This window comes from Limulus polyphemus, unplaced genomic scaffold (genome assembly GCF_000517525.1).
Source record: "Limulus polyphemus unplaced genomic scaffold, Limulus_polyphemus-2.1.2 Scaffold2499, whole genome shotgun sequence".
Lineage (NCBI taxonomy): Eukaryota > Metazoa > Arthropoda > Merostomata > Xiphosura > Limulidae > Limulus > Limulus polyphemus.
This window is the reverse complement of record NW_013668109.1, coordinates 13,748-30,699: the sequence shown is the minus strand read 5'-3', so window position 1 is coordinate 30,699 and position 16,952 is coordinate 13,748. Positions and strand designations below refer to the sequence as shown.

General features: G+C 33.8%; 1 protein-coding gene across 2 annotated transcripts in view; it reads right to left on the bottom strand.

Moving 5' to 3' along the window:
- Positions 1–16,952, bottom strand: part of LOC106467135 (GDP-Man:Man(3)GlcNAc(2)-PP-Dol alpha-1,2-mannosyltransferase-like) — a 40,662-nt gene that overhangs the window by 13,509 nt on the left and 10,201 nt on the right. For both annotated transcript variants that reach the window (XM_013927455.2, XM_013927454.2), the window contains exons 2-3: positions 6,996–7,229; positions 2,403–3,337 (exon numbers count right to left, since the gene is read on the bottom strand). In XM_013927455.2, coding sequence (XP_013782909.1) covers positions 2,403–3,337; positions 6,996–7,216 — 1,156 coding nt within the window. In that variant the 5' untranslated portion in view covers positions 7,217–7,229. The remainder of the gene's footprint in view (positions 1–2,402; positions 3,338–6,995; positions 7,230–16,952) is intronic.

Below are 16,952 nucleotides of genomic sequence, written 5' to 3'. Positions count from 1 at the left end.
GATAGCATTGATAAGAATTTTACAGCAAATATTCATTCAATTAGTTAGTCAGGCCAAATTGTTTGTTCAACATGACCTTTTGTCAATACATACCACAAACCACAGCAAGTATGAAAGGATCACAACCCTATTATTTGGAACAGACCTATAACTTACAGAAACAACCAGATTCTTTAAAATATATGTTATAGTTTTCCTGTCTAAAACAGTGTTACTAACTTCCTTTATAGTAACGTCATGGAAACTAGATTAACAGTTTCTTGTCATCACCCACATGCACTTGGTATAGCCATATCAAGCATCATTATTTATGCTAATTGCTTTAGCTAATATCACATGATGATTGTTATTGTTTGTTAGTTAAGCACAAAGCTGCACAATGGGCTATCTGTGTTTTGCCAACTAGAGGTATCAAAATCCCTGTTTCTAGCTTTGTAAGGCCGCAGACAGACTACTGTGCCACTGGGGGGCATCATATGACGATAAAAACTCTTTAGTTAGGAACTTTCATAAAATATAGCAAATTTGTGCTTAAAAGTTGGCAATGAATAACGAATACTAACCATCCACCTGTATGATTTTTTTTTAAAACTTGAGCAAAAAACTGCTAATCTAGTTTACTTGACCTAACCAATACTTGTGCTGTTGTAAATCAACCATCTTTAATCCAAATGATAAAAAACTAAAAACCGTTCACCTTCACTCTTAGATGAAGCTGTAGTAAAAAATTCAGACTGGTAGCTCATGTGACTTTTTGGCAGGCATGGGCAAAAATTTCGGTCAAAATTGAGTGAATTTTTAATAACTTTGTACATGTAGCTTATATTGAGACCAAATTTGACACCTAATTATAGGTTGTAAAGATCTATTAGTGTACCAAATTTGAAAAACAATCCATGAAAGGCAAGTATGTTTTTCTCTCAAATAAAATGTCCATACTCTTGGTGCAAAGAAAAAAAGGTAGAAATTCAATCAAGATTTGAGATTTAATATCTCGTGTATTTTTTAATGGATTGCCTTGAAATATGGTATGTGAAGATAGGGTCCAGCAGAACACATCCAATGAAATTATGTGATAGCTTCGATTACCACAGTCTACAGATAGTGGAAAATTGCTAAACTATTACTCGTGTCAATAATGCAGTGTATCCTGCAGGTTGTTTTGGCTGCATGACACACTGCTGTCTGTCTGGACATGGACCCACTAAAAATTATCTTGAATGAGTTTTCCTAGTTTTTTAGTTACATGTACATTTCAACATGGCATAGCATTTCACAAAAAATAACTTGTCACTTCAAAGAAGGATGTTTACACCGTCAAATATCAACTGCAACTCAAAACCAATAAGAGGTCCACCTATTTATCGTATAAACATACAAAAATAGTACTGGATAATAATATCTTATTTTCTAAAAAACAATACTAAAATGTTATATATATATCAAGATAAATGAGTGTGTAAAACATTGAAGTGGAGAATATTTCAGTAATAATAGTCAGGTACAGAAAGCAGCCTGGCTGAAATGGGACTGATAATGAAAACATTTGATTTAATAATCTAGTGAAAAGCGTGTGAAGACTTAATTTAAAATGCTGGTCTGTCACAAAATTCTATCTTGATAACTACAGATTATGTTCTGTTTTTTTCTTCTCAAAATGCAGTGTTTATATCAATTTCAACTTAAAAAAAACAATGATATAGTTATTGTTATATACACTAACTTTATTTTGAATTTATTCTTGCTTCCAAAGTGCAAAATCACTTTAAGCAACAAAATCTACAGCTGAGATTGATGACTTGCACCTTGTACTGTCTATCATGGAATAGTTTCTAACATAGATCTAACATTGAGCAGGAGTGAGCTAATCTCATATCACTCATCGAGTTGTTAAAACATGAATATCAGGAAATATATTACAATTATAAAACACTATGATTGATATTTATAATTGCAACTTAAAAGGTAGCTGAAATTACTTGAAGAAAAGTAACAAAAAATGGGAAGTTTCTGTTAATGGTTAACCATATGAAGACTTATTTTCCATTTGATATTTAAGAAAAAAATAGTTTGGAGTAGGTTCTTTGTGTGGGAATATAATTTTATTTAATGCCGTTCACAAATGAATGTATACATGTAGTAATTATTTCTAGTGATCTTTCAAGTTATTAAACTGACAAGACAAGCAGTGAACATTTGTATTTGAATAACTTGTTTTGCCAAATTTGCTGCTTGAGAATGGTTATGATAATAGATAAGAATGCCATGAGCCTTTAAGGTGTTGAAATACAGCAAAATAATACACAGTCCTGTAAGTAAAATCAAACAAGTACTTCACAATGTTTAAGTAAACTCATGGTCATTATGTTATGATTTTCAAAAGCATAACTTTTTAATCTTACCTATTCCAAAGTGTTCATTCCACATTGTGTGTAGGCCAATTGTTGCCTCTTTCATTTCCAACAATAAATCAGAATACGATATGTTGATTTTAAATTCCACATTTTCAACAACGTCTAAACTATGACAAAGGTCTTGTAACTGATTTACTCTCTCTTCATCTTCTTTATTGCGACAACTTCCAACTATTACTAATTTAATTGGCTGCATTTTTTGTCCAGATCTTCTTTTTAAGAACTCACTGAAAGCCTTAATCTGAAGGGGATGGTCTTTTTCTGGTCTAAACTGGCCTATAGAAATTATTTTCAAACAATCTGACCTAGTGTTATTTTTTTCCAATGAAATTTTTTTAAATTCTTTGACGTCACATGGTGGATACACAAGAAAAGTGGTGGATGGTAAATTCCATAGAGAAAGAATGTGTCCTTGGGTCCAACTGGAATTAACAAGAACAATGTCTGAACATCGGCCAACAAGACCATATAAAGATGCAAACATTTGGTAATATCGAAGTTTAAATGCAGACAAAAGAGGACTTCTGGAAATAAAGGATCTATTGTTGTGTGCTTCCACTTGGTGTGAAACTCTTTCCAACATATCAGTACTGATTGTGGGATAATGTACATAACAAGCTATTCTGCAACCACCAAAATATTTGAATAAAGGAACAGTAAAAGCATATCCCATGCTATCAATATATACATCAGGTACAAACTTAAAAAGAGCTTCAAGTGCTAAATACATGGATCCTAAACTTTGGCCGAGAAGAGTAAAATAAGGGTACATGCTTGCTTCTACCCATCGACGTCGGGACAAAAACACAAACTGAACAGGCTTTGTTAAATGAATGTTGAATCTTGCTTCAGCCTGAGCCAAAATCTCTTCAGAAGTAACATCAGAATCCCCAGTGTAGACAGTGCACTCAACGTGAGAATACCTTCAAGAAAAGACAAACCTATGTTAACCAATATTTATTTTAATTACTATTTCTCTCCTCTAACATTTTACAGGATGTTAAATGTTATATTTTCCAATTTATGAAACTAGTTTCAAGAAGTGAATAACTGAAACAATAAATAGCACAACTTTAATGTACAATATTAGCATTTTAAGTACAAATTTTAAACATATATTTAAAGAATTATGTCTTACCTTATCTGAAAACATGAAATATGACTGAAAATGTTATGTTTATATGAACTGAAAAAGACAGAGAGAGAGAGAGATGATAAAATAAATACACAATTAAAACATTTCTAAAATGTGGAGTCTATATGTTTTGATGTTTTTACCATGACATCATCAGGTAGTAAATGTCGAAACATGTTTTTAATTGTGTATTCATTTTAACATTGTGTGTCATTTATTTATTAGTAGCATATAGCCCTTCAAAAATGATTAAGTAATATTACCCCACCCCATAGTTTAGTTTACCCTAACCTCACATTTCATAGTAAACTGAAATAAATAAATTTTGCAAAATCAAGCTTGATCAACAAAGAGGCAGAAAAGTGCAGTCAAGATAGTCAAACATCGGTATATACCTTTGTGAGCCAATCAAAATTAAGATCATTCATAAAATAAATTTGTGACATATTCATAGAGTAATTATTGGTAAAAATCAGTTAGATTAACAACTTCTAATATATATATAGAAAAGGCAGTGCATTTTTGGTAACACTATGTTCCAACAATGGCTTTTATGTCATGTTGCTTAGCAACAAAAGTATAACCTAATATTGTTGTTAGTCTATGCACTGAAAGTATAAAATGAAATGTATAAACAACAAAACTGGCAAAAATATTTGTTGATTTCTTAATTTAGAGTCTGTTGATTAAAGAGATTTGTTTTTTATTTAAAAACATTAGTGATATAACAGAAAATAGCCAAATTCAGAAATGATTTAAGTTTAAAATTGAATCAATATTTTTACTTTTGTGATAAATTTTATGCACTTGACTCTAGGCTAGGTGATCCAAACACTACATCTATACTTTAGGCTTATTATACCAACACTCACTACACTTATAAGGTTTCAAGACCCCCTTGCACCCCCATCTCTAAAATACTGAAATGCAATTTTAGTCCTTAAAAACCCTCAGTATTACCAATGAGCGATCTGGGACATAGAGAAAGATGAAAATAATATTGGACCTTTTACAATATTCCAATCACAACCATATTATGAAGGAAATTAAGACATTCATGTACCTAGACTGATCGGTATTTTTTAAAATGGGAAGGATTTTTACTATATTATATTTTTACTTACTAAAAAGTGGTTTTGTTAAAAGTTTAAGATGTTTCTTCAAAGTAACACCATCAGTCATAGAGCATCTATTCTAAAACCTTATATAAACACTAAGTAAAGATGTGGTAGGCGTTTTTACCAGTTATTTTATAAACAACGCTTGACATAAGAAAAGTTTCTGGATATGACTGTTAGTGCACTCTTATTTTAAAAAATGAAGGGGTTGAGGGAGAACCAAGGAAACTACAGACCTATCAGTTGGACTTCTGTTAACAGCATGGTGTTGGAGTCTTGTTGGAAATCATTTAGAAAGGCATTTGAGAACTTGTCATTTAAATAAGCAATACTTAGCATGAATGTCGAAAAATAAGGTACAAAATAGCTGAAAATGGAATTAAAAAATAGAATACAATGTTTTACTGACTGTTTTGTACTTTACTTATTACCAAAACTTCAAACAGTTGAAGTAAAAATTAAAAATAGAAAAAAAATGGGAGTGATGGTAGAAGTGGGGATTAAATTTTCGCATCTTACAGTGAAATTTGTTTACAATATTCAAGCGTTTTTTCTTGTAGAAAGACATTATCATGATATGATTGTTCTTGTTCTACAATTTCTGTAGTGAAATTTTGTAACTTAGTGGATTATTAAGAAATAAAATATAATAATTTGCAAAATATTTATAAAAATCTTGAGATAAAGAGGAAGTAGGTAGATTAATACAAGTTTCTGCTCCTATTTGAAATACTATGTGTAGTTTTGGCCTCCATATTGCAAATACATGCTACTGGAGTGTTACGTAGTTTGTAATTTGAGCTATAGGTGGTCTGCTTATTGTTCAAATGAAAAGGTTGAAATATGAAACTCAAAATAAAGGAAATAAGTTTTAGCATTAAAATCCACATTTAGATTAGATCTTTGTGTCAAAAATTAATACTCTGAATTAAAAGCTTCCTTTATTTGTTTACATCTTTGTTGGAAAGGGTTATAGAACTGAGATAACAAACTATCTACAAAAACAAAACCAAGAGAGCAAAATCTAATAAAGATTTTTTTTTTATCTTTCCCCTAAAAATGAAAAAAAAGTATAGTTAGTCAGAAATTCAGAAAAATCTCAAGCTTAACTGGCAGAAAAAAAACAGTTAAGATTAAAAAAGTCTAACTATTTGTCTATTAGTATAGCAATTATCACCCACTACACTCTTGAGTTTTCAGAATAAAAAACATATAGGCTGTTTACTATGAGTAAATTATTTAAACATGTAACAAGCAGTACTCTTCTTAGGATATCTAATAAGATTACTACATTGCATTTCACTAGTGGAGGTTGATGCACATGATGACCAGTTAACTAAACAGTAAAACGTACCTACTATACAGTGGCAATTACAGTACAAAAAACAACAATTCTACCTGGACAATGTTTACGAGTTTTCTAATTTTGGTTAAATTATTGAGAGTACATAAGCCACGAAGCAGATCTCAAGTACCTTTATATACAAAATTATTGATAGCTCTATCATGAGTATGACTTAAACATGGAGATTATACTCTCTCAGTCCTTACTAAATTTGTACAAGAATTAAGGGCATACCAAAGTAACTATGGGTACACAGTTGCTATCATTAATTTATTACCTGTATTATTAGAGTTGATTAACAAATTATTCTAAATAAAAGTTACAAAATAACAAAATATAAATTCTAACATGTTTTTGAGTACAAAATTGTTGAAATATTTAGAATTATATACTTAAACATTGAAATTGTTTATGCAACTGTGCATTAATACCTGAAAGATGCTCACTATCTGGAAAGGGTTAATTTCAACAAGTATGTAGAAGGTGCAAAATTAGAAATATAAACATTTCATAACTTTTAAGAAAAGTCTTATGACAACACCAGAAAAATAAAATCAATTTGTGAACACTTTATGCAAATAAACTAAATCTCAGCTGTATGTAGATGATTATATTTTGTCAAGTCTATCTGGTTCACATAACAACAAAGATCAATTTCTTCAAACGTTTTAAAGAGTTGTGTTTCACTGTATATGAAGATATCAATGGGTGTAAAAGATAAAAGTCAAGACTTGTTAAACACATGGTCAAAGTTGCCAATTTGTTTTTTGTTCATTTATATATATATATATATATGACTGGCTTAACTACATTATTTATATTATTAGGAATCTCTTATAATTTTCTTTTTTTTTATAGCTGGCTTTTAGGTGTTTTTAATGAGCAAAAATAGAATTCTATGTCTTTTTTGATAAAAGCATCATATTTGGTGGTTGCCCTTTACACTAGTATAGTGAAAGTGACAATGAATTAATAATACTTACTTTGTCTGAAGAGATTTTATTGCAGACCATAATACTCTCTCACCACCACCTCCAGCATTGCAGTAGGGATGAAAAAATCCAACACAACACTGTTTATCACCATTTTCCTTCTGGGAAACTGCTTTTTTCACTTTTTGTTGAATCCAAAATTTAAGTAATAAAAGTAATACACCAACAACCAGTATCATCAGGGAACAAAAGACGATGATAAAAGTAATCATTCCTGACAGAAAACTGGAAAAAGAAGAACATTTCTAATGAAATTAAAATCTTGAATATGTTCTAAATGCATATCATACAATTCAAATCTATAACTTTCTGCAAACACATTTAACATTTTAAATTTAACATTTTCCTTACATGAAAATGCATTTCTGATAATCACTTCCACACACAGTGTAACTATCTTCCACTGCTCTTCCATACAATCTGCCAAAGAGACTTGCATGCCACTAGACTTGTAAAAATTCCCACTAAATTTCACATGAACTTGCACCACTGCATGATGTCATCATGCAGAAAAAGCCCTCTATCAATAGCAGAGCAACACACCTACATGCACACTAACTCCCCTATACATATGCACTCGTGAATCTTCATTCTTTGAAGAGGCAAGTAAGAAATGTGCACTGGAAGTGAGGAAGATGTATGGGAATGTGTATGGAGGTATCTACTGGAAATACATTTTCAGGTAAGGAAAACGTTAACTGAAACGAATACTCCCCACCACACAAATAGACTTAGAATCCCACATTGAGATGGTGGAGAGACTGGTGCAAAGAGTGCTTAGATGAGACCCCTTCAGAAAGTGTCTGAAGGAAGCCCATGGGACATGACACCCAAAGGCAGGGGCTCCATAAGGGAACATCCATAGGAGATCAGACCTTGTCTCATCCAGGGTATACTCTTTGCCTACATAGGAAAGAAGAGAAGCAAATAAACCAGATTTGTGTCACTTGCAGGCAGAATTAGTACATGGCCATTCAAGTACTTGCACACAAGATGTTGGACAGCCAAGATGTGTAGTGAGGTTGGGGCTTCTTCAAACCATACCTTTTTTGTTCATCTCCTCTACAAGCACATCTGACAGGCCAAAACCAGCTGTGGAACAAGGGCACTTGTGATATGTATCCATGATCTCCTCCTCAACCACCAGTTTCTACGGGCCCCATGCCAGCTGCAGGAGGAGCACAGTGTATGAATTTGTCTCAATATGGATACTTATTCACACTTCTACTTGACCATTATTATCTATGGGCTCCTTGCCAGTTGCAAGAGTAGTGTGTGAGATATACATAAGTAGTATGTATAGTGTGTTCACCTCAACTCTACCGTCAGTCTCCAAGGGCCCACTAGCTGCAGAAGGAGGACTTGTGAGATATAGGTATTGGCATAGTGAGTTGTATCATATGTCCATATGTAGTTTGTGATGTTTCACAGATATTTATATATGTGGGGTGACCCACACTACACTCTCAGTGTCACCACAGTCCCACTTCTCACTGTAATGGAACCCCTTACTCCAGCCCCAGCAATTAGGTCGCAACTGGTGAGGATTCTCCATAACCTACTAGCCCAGCAGCTAGGAACTGGTAAGTGTCTTCTGTACTCTACTCAATAAGGGAGGGGGGGGGGTTAGAATGTACCCCATTGGTCCTTCAGTTTGGAAAGGTCTTTTACTAGAGATACTGCAATGGGTGACTTCGAAACCCTATTTTTAAAAGCCAGCATGCATGAACTGGAGAAGTGAGCAGAAACACTCCTCTGACACTGGCTTTTTCCATGATATTCCTGAAATAAGCACGTCTGATTTGGACAAAAAATGTGATATAGATAGAAATACACATACTACGGGAAAACCTCAACTGGTCTTGCAGAACACCACAACTCGCAGTAGGCACAATGTAAAGCCAGGCAGATGGTGTAAGTGCTTTCCATTATTCTGGCTCAATGCAGATTTTTGGTATGTATATCCCGGGAAGCAAAACTATCTGCCCACTGGGAACCTACTGAATGAAAGGGAAATGGTGGTGCACATTCTACCCAAAATGGTGAAGCAATAGAAGAATTATCAGGATATAAAACAGCCAGAAGGTACAGAGATGGAGATGGATGTGTGAAGAAAGTCCTCATGCCCACCTGGAAAAGAAGAGATGGAAGTGAATGAAAAGAGTGACGAATAGAATGCAAGCATCAACATCCTGAGACGAACGAGACAACAGGAAGTCAATGGGCCCATCCTGAAAATGAAAAAGGAACAAGGTTCATAGAAAATAGGGGTCCCAGGATAAGAATGGAAAAGGATGATGGGGACCCTTAAAGTACTAGGTCTGTGATAGAGTATTCAGAACTATCCAACAGAACAGAAGCCAAGCTGGATCTGGATGGCCCAATTGTAAAGAGGAGAAGGAAGGAAGGGAAACGGGAGAGAAACATGGTTTACCTCCAAACAGTTGAAGACCAAAGAAGAAAGAATCAGTCCAGAGAGAGGAAAGGAGAAGTGTGGTAGAAGAAGGTATGAGAAACACCTGGAGAACATATAGAAGAACAACACTAAACACAGAAAATAAAGAGGATGGAATAAGTCAGGAGAGAAAGGTGTTAAAAAAGGAAAGAAAGCAGTAGCTTAAATGGGGCATGCATGAGATCAAGCAAAGCCCCAACAAAGTTCCAGTCAGGTAAATGAACAGGATGAGGAAGATAGATGAGTGGGACAGAATAAAAAAAACTGGATAAGAGAACATATTTTGGTACTGGGAAAGGAGAAAACTCATGGACATGGCCACTCGACAACTAAGAAAGGCTGAGACCAAGAATCCTTCAATGAACAGGCTGGTTAGAAAGGTGATGCACAGAATTACTGCCTGGAGGAAATGGGTGGCAGAAGGACCAATGACAAAAAACCTGCCACCAATGGCAACAGAGAAATACAGTGGAAGGAAGAGAGGAAGGGGAATATTGCCTCAGTAGTGGAAAATCCAGTTGATTGGCTGACAGACCATGCACATTCAATGCATAAGAGTGGAAAGAAGAAAACTCTCAGTGAAGAAGGGAAGTGAAAGTGTGTGTGAACTAAGAAAGAGAAGAGATACTGATGAGGGAAAGGAGAGGTTCAATTAACAAGCATATCAGGACCAAAGCAGTCAGAGAAGCTCCAACAAGAGGGCCCATGAAGGACAGACGAGTGTAAATCCAGGATCAAGAAGAATGAGACAAATAAGAGAGTAGGTATAGAGAAACAGGTAAGACCAGGCCTGGATGAGAAAAATGACAGCTAGAGCTGAAGAAAATGGAATAGAGAAGTGTAAGATAGGAAGCCAAGAGCAGAGAAGGGTGACAAAGTGTCCAAGAAGGACACTTCCAATCAAGAGTAAACCCCCAGGGAAAATCTGGGGATGCAGAAGCTACTCTGTTGACAGAATAAGGACTGGTCAAGATAGGTAGCTCGCCAATAAGAAACCTCCCAGTAAAGGATGTAAACAGGCACAGAAGTGTATAATTAGCACCTGAAAACAAAAAGATTCCAGAGAAGGAGCCACAAAGGTGGTTGTAACAAAGAAAGGCCAGAGAAAAGGTTGAGTGGAGCATGACCAAGGGAACTAACTGTCAATAGGAGCATAAAGGTCAAGCATGTTGATGGGGAGGAGACACTAGTCCAATGTACAAATGTTGGAAGACTTGCCCCCACAAAAATGTACCCCAATCAGAGAGAGAGGCTTTGAAGGAGGGAGAGGATTGGTTGGAGAGGTGGTAAGGAACATAGAAAGTAGGACAGGCAAGGCCCAGTCATCCTGTTAATTCCTAGGAATAATACAAAGTATACCCAGGGTTCATAAGGTCCACTGTAGGAGAAAAATGAGGGGATGTCTTAAATGAAGGAGAGGTTCTAATGAAGCCAGAGTCCCCAAAAGGGAAAAAACCTCTCATGCAGGGAAAGAACAAGAAGTGTAAAATCCAGTGACAAGATAAACCATAGTTCACAGGCAAAGAAGATAGGCTGAAGTCAGTTGAGATAAGAGAAGAATGAAGTGTCTGTAAGTACCCAACACTGAGTGGGTGTGAGAAAGGATCCAGATCCCAAGACAAGACCCCCTCCTCCAACTTAGCAGCTACCATAAAAAGAGGGGGGTAGAAGAAAAGGAAACATCCCAAAATGGGTAATAGATATAAATAGTCAAAGAAAGGAAAGCCAGCCAAAGGTGATAAATATGGCAAGTGAAGGCACATATGATAATAATGAATATGAAAAAGGCTAACACAGAGATGAAGGAAAAAGCAAGGAATGGGAAAGTGCAAACAAAAACAAATGGGACAAAGAAGACAAAGAGAGGACAGGGTGAGAAACATGTAGGAAGGTGTTCAACACATTGACCATAGCTAACAATGGACTGGGTGCAAAAGACCATAGATGGGGTCAGGGGAGAAGAAAAGGAAAGAAAGGTGAAGAGCGAAGGAGTGAGAAGAGAGATTAATCCTATAGCCTGTGCTACTTTTTTAAATTACTTTCTGCATTGGTACTACATTACATTTAAAATTTAATTAAACCACTTTATTATCAATGTATTTTAATGAAATTATTATTATCAAGTTTTATTCCTTTATTCTAAAAATAAACATCTAAAACTGCAGTTTTTGCTGTCATGTGATCCACTCGACGTTACAATTCTCAACTTTTAAGAGCCCTTATACAAACAAATGTGAGTACTTAACATAGACTGATAGGTTAAACTGTCAAAGTCCACTATACAGGCATATTTTATTATTGTCTGGAAATGTTTGAAAATTTTCTTCTCCCCTGAAAACCACTGTAAATTCTTTCTAAGTTTAAGGTCAGCCAGGTCTACCTGAGAAATCGAAGCTTTGTTGCCGTTGCTTATAAGCATGCCATTCAAATTTAAATTGTTGCTTAGAAAGAGCACATTTCTCTCTAATTGTGTAACTTAGAGAAGAAACTTTAGCACTGTATGGATTTTGTATTATAATGTGGAAACCAAGTTTAGTACATTGTTGAGTGTGGGATCCCTAGCATTTGCATATACTTTCTCATCTTATACATATTAGATTGGTAGATAGTTAAATTGCATTTTGGTTTTACATTTACATTTTAGTTAGTTATGTATTATTTTTGTTATAAAATGAATATTTGAAAGGTTTAATGATATTTATAAGTTTAACTTGTCGCCTGGATTGTGAAGGATTAATAAACATAATGCATGTGTAACTGCTATCTTGTTTTTTCAACGTGTCTGTGCATGGAGTCTGCTGAAATTACATCATAAAGCCCTGCAAGAATTGGTTGATGTGTTGTCTTAAAAAGTAAATGATGAACAATTTGAAAGGAAAATTAAATATAGACTCTAAGTGAAAAGATAAAGACATAAAATTACACATCACAAGAAAAAGAAGTTTGAAAACAATTCTATGAACAGTTGAAAGGTATATTTTCCTTTGTTAATTTTAAACATTTCATTGCATTTTATGTTGATGATGATACAAAGAGTTAGTGATATAGTAGAAAAAACAGACAATAAAATATAAACATTTACCTCAAAAAACTTTTGATATTCATTTATGAGATTCTAGAGATTATGTAAATGAATTGTGAAAACTGTAAGATAAAAAATAGTATTTTTATATTTCATGAACTCCATGGTTTCACTATAAGTGACAGTGAAATCTCACTGTTCAGCCAGATGAAATGGACCAAGAGCTGGTGGTAGATGTTGACTAAGTACATTCCTCTTTATCTATCTATTCAAACTCAGCAAAAACTCTGCTCAGATAGCCTAAATGTAGCTTTGTACAAAGATTAACTAATAAAAGAAAAAAATAGGAAATACTTTCCCTATAACACAACAAAATAGTGAAGAGGTTGAAATGGTGAAGCAACTTTCTTTTAATATATTCATATTAAGAAAAAACAGAATTTAAGGACATTTATTGCATCTTTTCAACCCCTTTAACAAGCATTAGAAAAAATAACAGCACATAATTTCAAGGCACTTTAGCAAAGTTGAAACACTGTTCATCACTTGTTACTAGCTTTTCTTATTGCAAATAATAAATGAAATAAAAGTAGATATGTTGGAACATGCATTTAAAAGTTAAAAAATATTTAGCATAACAATACAGAAATTCTAAAACAGTGATTCCCAAATGCCAGTCCACAAGGAGATTTCAGCCAGTCTATAACAAAGTTGGGAAAATAGGTGTGTTTTAAAATATAGCTACTGAAGTATATTGTTTTACAAAGTATCTTAAAAGTATGAGAATTTAAAGTTTGTAGCACAAACTGGAGAGTTATATTCATTGTTAAAAAGATAAATAAAACACAAAATATTACTCCAACAAACACAATTGGTGTTACTTAAGCCAACATTTTGCCATTACAGCTTAAATGGGGCAAACAAGACATTTGCTAACTGATTTGGGCTTATATAAAAGATTTCAAAATAATTCAAGTCTTCATAATAAAGTGGATTTCATGCAAGAATATATAAACATATTTGTTTTAAATTATATTGTTGTACACTATAAAATTGAAAGTACATGCAAACAGACAAAATTATACTATTTAAAGCATACAGGAAATATGTTATTATACAAATTAAGTACAAACAGTAGTTATTAAAAATTCTTGGTTAATTTTTTGTTTAGCTCTACTTATTCCCTGAAACTAATAGGACTTCTTTACATTTTCTATCTAAAAAACTGCGGCAGTGGGTAAGAATGTTTTCTATTATGATACAATCAATATCAATTATATCATGTTTGTCAAACTGTTCAGCCACAGCACTGGCTTTATTGCTGAATGTGTGCAGAGCAGGAAGGCATTCCTTAATTCTATCCCTAATAGTTCTGCCTGTTTCACTAATGTATACAGAACCACAAAGTTTGCATGTCAAACTATATATATATTATATTCTTATAGTTACAGTTTCCTCTTAAACTGGATTTACAACCAGTACATTTGTCTGTGGATATATTGCATGTTTTGAATATAAAGACTGATCCTACAAACATATTGTTCAAAGTTCTACCTAGTTTCTCTGTAACTCTGATATCAAGGCCTTACTGGCTACACATCTGTCTATCACATGCTGAAATTTTAGGACTAGTGTATGTTATAATAATATGTGCATGAAATTGTTTTTCTAAAGTGGTAATGGTTCTGCATTGTTAATGTTAATTTAAAAGCACTTTATAAAACTAATATTGTATGAATTGGTTTGGGAAATTTTGGGATTGGAATTAACTAGTCCCCTGTTGGAGATTGAATTTTTATTTGAAACACATAACATTAAAAATAATATTATTTAAAAAAAACAATTGAGAAACATTTAACCCAATATTAGTTAGAATTTTTGGTAAATCATGAATCTAATAAAGCACAAAAATAAAATGAATTACATTTTTCTTCTTCACTCAGTAATGACAGAGTTGAAGCAAATAATTTGCAAAATTTCTGTACAAATCATTTGTGCACAAGTTTACATACATTGAAATACAGTACACATTTTTCTGTGAGTGACAGCACTCTTTCGGGAACCACTGTTCATCTTTTTACCAGATAAAAAAGATTAGGAGTGCTAACTTACAAGTAGAAATTCCAGGCAAATAAGGATAACTGAGGGGAGGAAAAGGAGTTGCTCCCCTGGACCCAATTAGAGGAATTTTGACAAATTCAGTCAATTGTATTATAATACTTTGTGAATTATTAATGGATTAATTATTTCCTTAACTGACATTAAAATTAACCAATTCTCCAGTTTTCAACAATCAATAGGCTTATGTTTAAGTAAGCTGCAGTATAGACATATACTATTATTCTACAAATAATTAATCTGTTAGATAAACGCGACTGTTCATTTAAAGTTAAGTACAATAGTATTATTTAGATTTTATTGTGTGAGCATTAAAGTAAGTTAGTTTTAGAAGTAATAGTTATGGCAAGTTTGCTTCGGTAACTGTTTACGAATCATTTGTTGTGTAGTTCAATTGCATTACTCAAACTTTCTCATTGCTTTAGGTATTGTTACATCATACCATCTCATAGTTTGTAGAAAGTTCTAGACCTCAGTTGGGCAATATATATATAAACAACCAATTTAGAGTAAGTAAGTTAGTGAGAGACATAGATATAAACTATGTTTGTAAGTTTAGCCATAGAGAGTGTATATTAGTGACTTTTAAATTTTATAATCGCAGATTGTAGTGTAATAAACAGAGTAGAGAAGAATAATTCATCTTTTCAATTGGGTTCTAAAGCAATTGAATCAGCCTGTGAGAAAAAGAAGTCAAGGGGCTGAGGTCTGGTGAATGAGGAGACCACTCCACATGACCACGTCTTCCAATCCAGTTAGGGAAATTGTCATTCAGCCAATCTCTTACCACCGTGGTGAAGTGGGCAGGGGCGCTATCCTGTTGGAACCACTCAGGAAGTCCTTCACCTAGCCTTTCAAGTTTGGGCATTAACTGGTCTCTCAACATGGGGAGATAAGTCTCACCAGTTACATGTTCATCGAAGAAAAATGGCCCCAACACACGAGCTTTCCACAAACCACACCACATTATAATTTTTTGTGCTCCTTGCTGTTTGGAATGGTCCACCCAATGCAGATTGCTTTGCGACCAGTATCGAACATTCTGTCTGCTAACCTCACCATTCACATAAAACAAAGCTTCATATTTAATCTGTGGAGGTAAAAAGAATATAGTTAATGAGATTTCCTATGTGTCCAGACTTTAGGGACACCCTGTAGATACCATAGAGAGAGAATCTAGAAAGGAAAGGAAGAATGTTAGTGAATTAGGACAAAAAAATCACAAATGTGATGGGGACGAGGCATATGGGTATGAGTGAGAAGCTGTTAGAGAAAGAAAACAAGGAGAAAAATGAAGTAAACCCCAACAATTGGGTTTATGAAGTGAAGAATGAGCAATATTAAAGGACACAGGCAAAAGATAAGGAAAAGAATATACCGAAGGATGAAATCCAGAAAGAGATTGGTAGATTAAGGACACATCTCGAATGGTAAGGCACCACCCAAAGCAAATTCATAATCTAATAGACCATTCCCAACTGAGAAGAAAAAATGTTGGCTGACAGGATGGAACTAGGAGGACCAACAAGCATGTGGTAATCTATACCACGTTGCAGCCTTTGTTGTTCAACATCGTCACTTATACAGGACAAAGTATAAGTAACCATCATTTGAGAATTCACAAAAATAATGAATGATTTTGAGAAAAACAAAGCTAGAGAAATTGAAAATCAAAGTTTTGTTAACAATTGCAAATCTCCTCACACTGAACTCAGATGAGAAATTTTAACATGTATGCTCAATGAAATGCCAAGGAAAAAATGATGTTATTATAGTGCAAGCACATAAGGGGAGTTAGAGTTACTCCTATTGGTGGAGAGATTTTCTCACATGATGACATCATCATGCACCAATGCAGTTCATGTTCAACATGCAAATTTAGGTTGGAATTATCTCAAATCTAGTGGCATGCACATCTCAGAGACATACATGCAAGGAAGATAGCATTTGTGTGTGTGTGTGAAGGTAAGTTATTGTCTCAGAACTTTCATGTAAAGATTTAGTTAGAGGTACAGAATCATTACATTCTTATATGAATATGACTATGGATTACATTCCCTTACACTTGAGATCTGAATTCAGAAACTGCAACCCTAAAACTTTCAACTGATTAATCAGCAATGGAATAATTAGCAAATATGAATCCATGAATAATGAAAATAAAAAAGGCACAATTTCTTTGTAAAAGGAAAAATAAATACAGCAGAATTGTATGTTCATGATTTTTATGCAATAATGAGTTCCCTACTTAAATTATCCCTGTTGCCATTTTTATCATCACTGGACAACAGAAATACATGTATAACTCTTATAAATATACATGTGTATATATATATATATATATATATATATA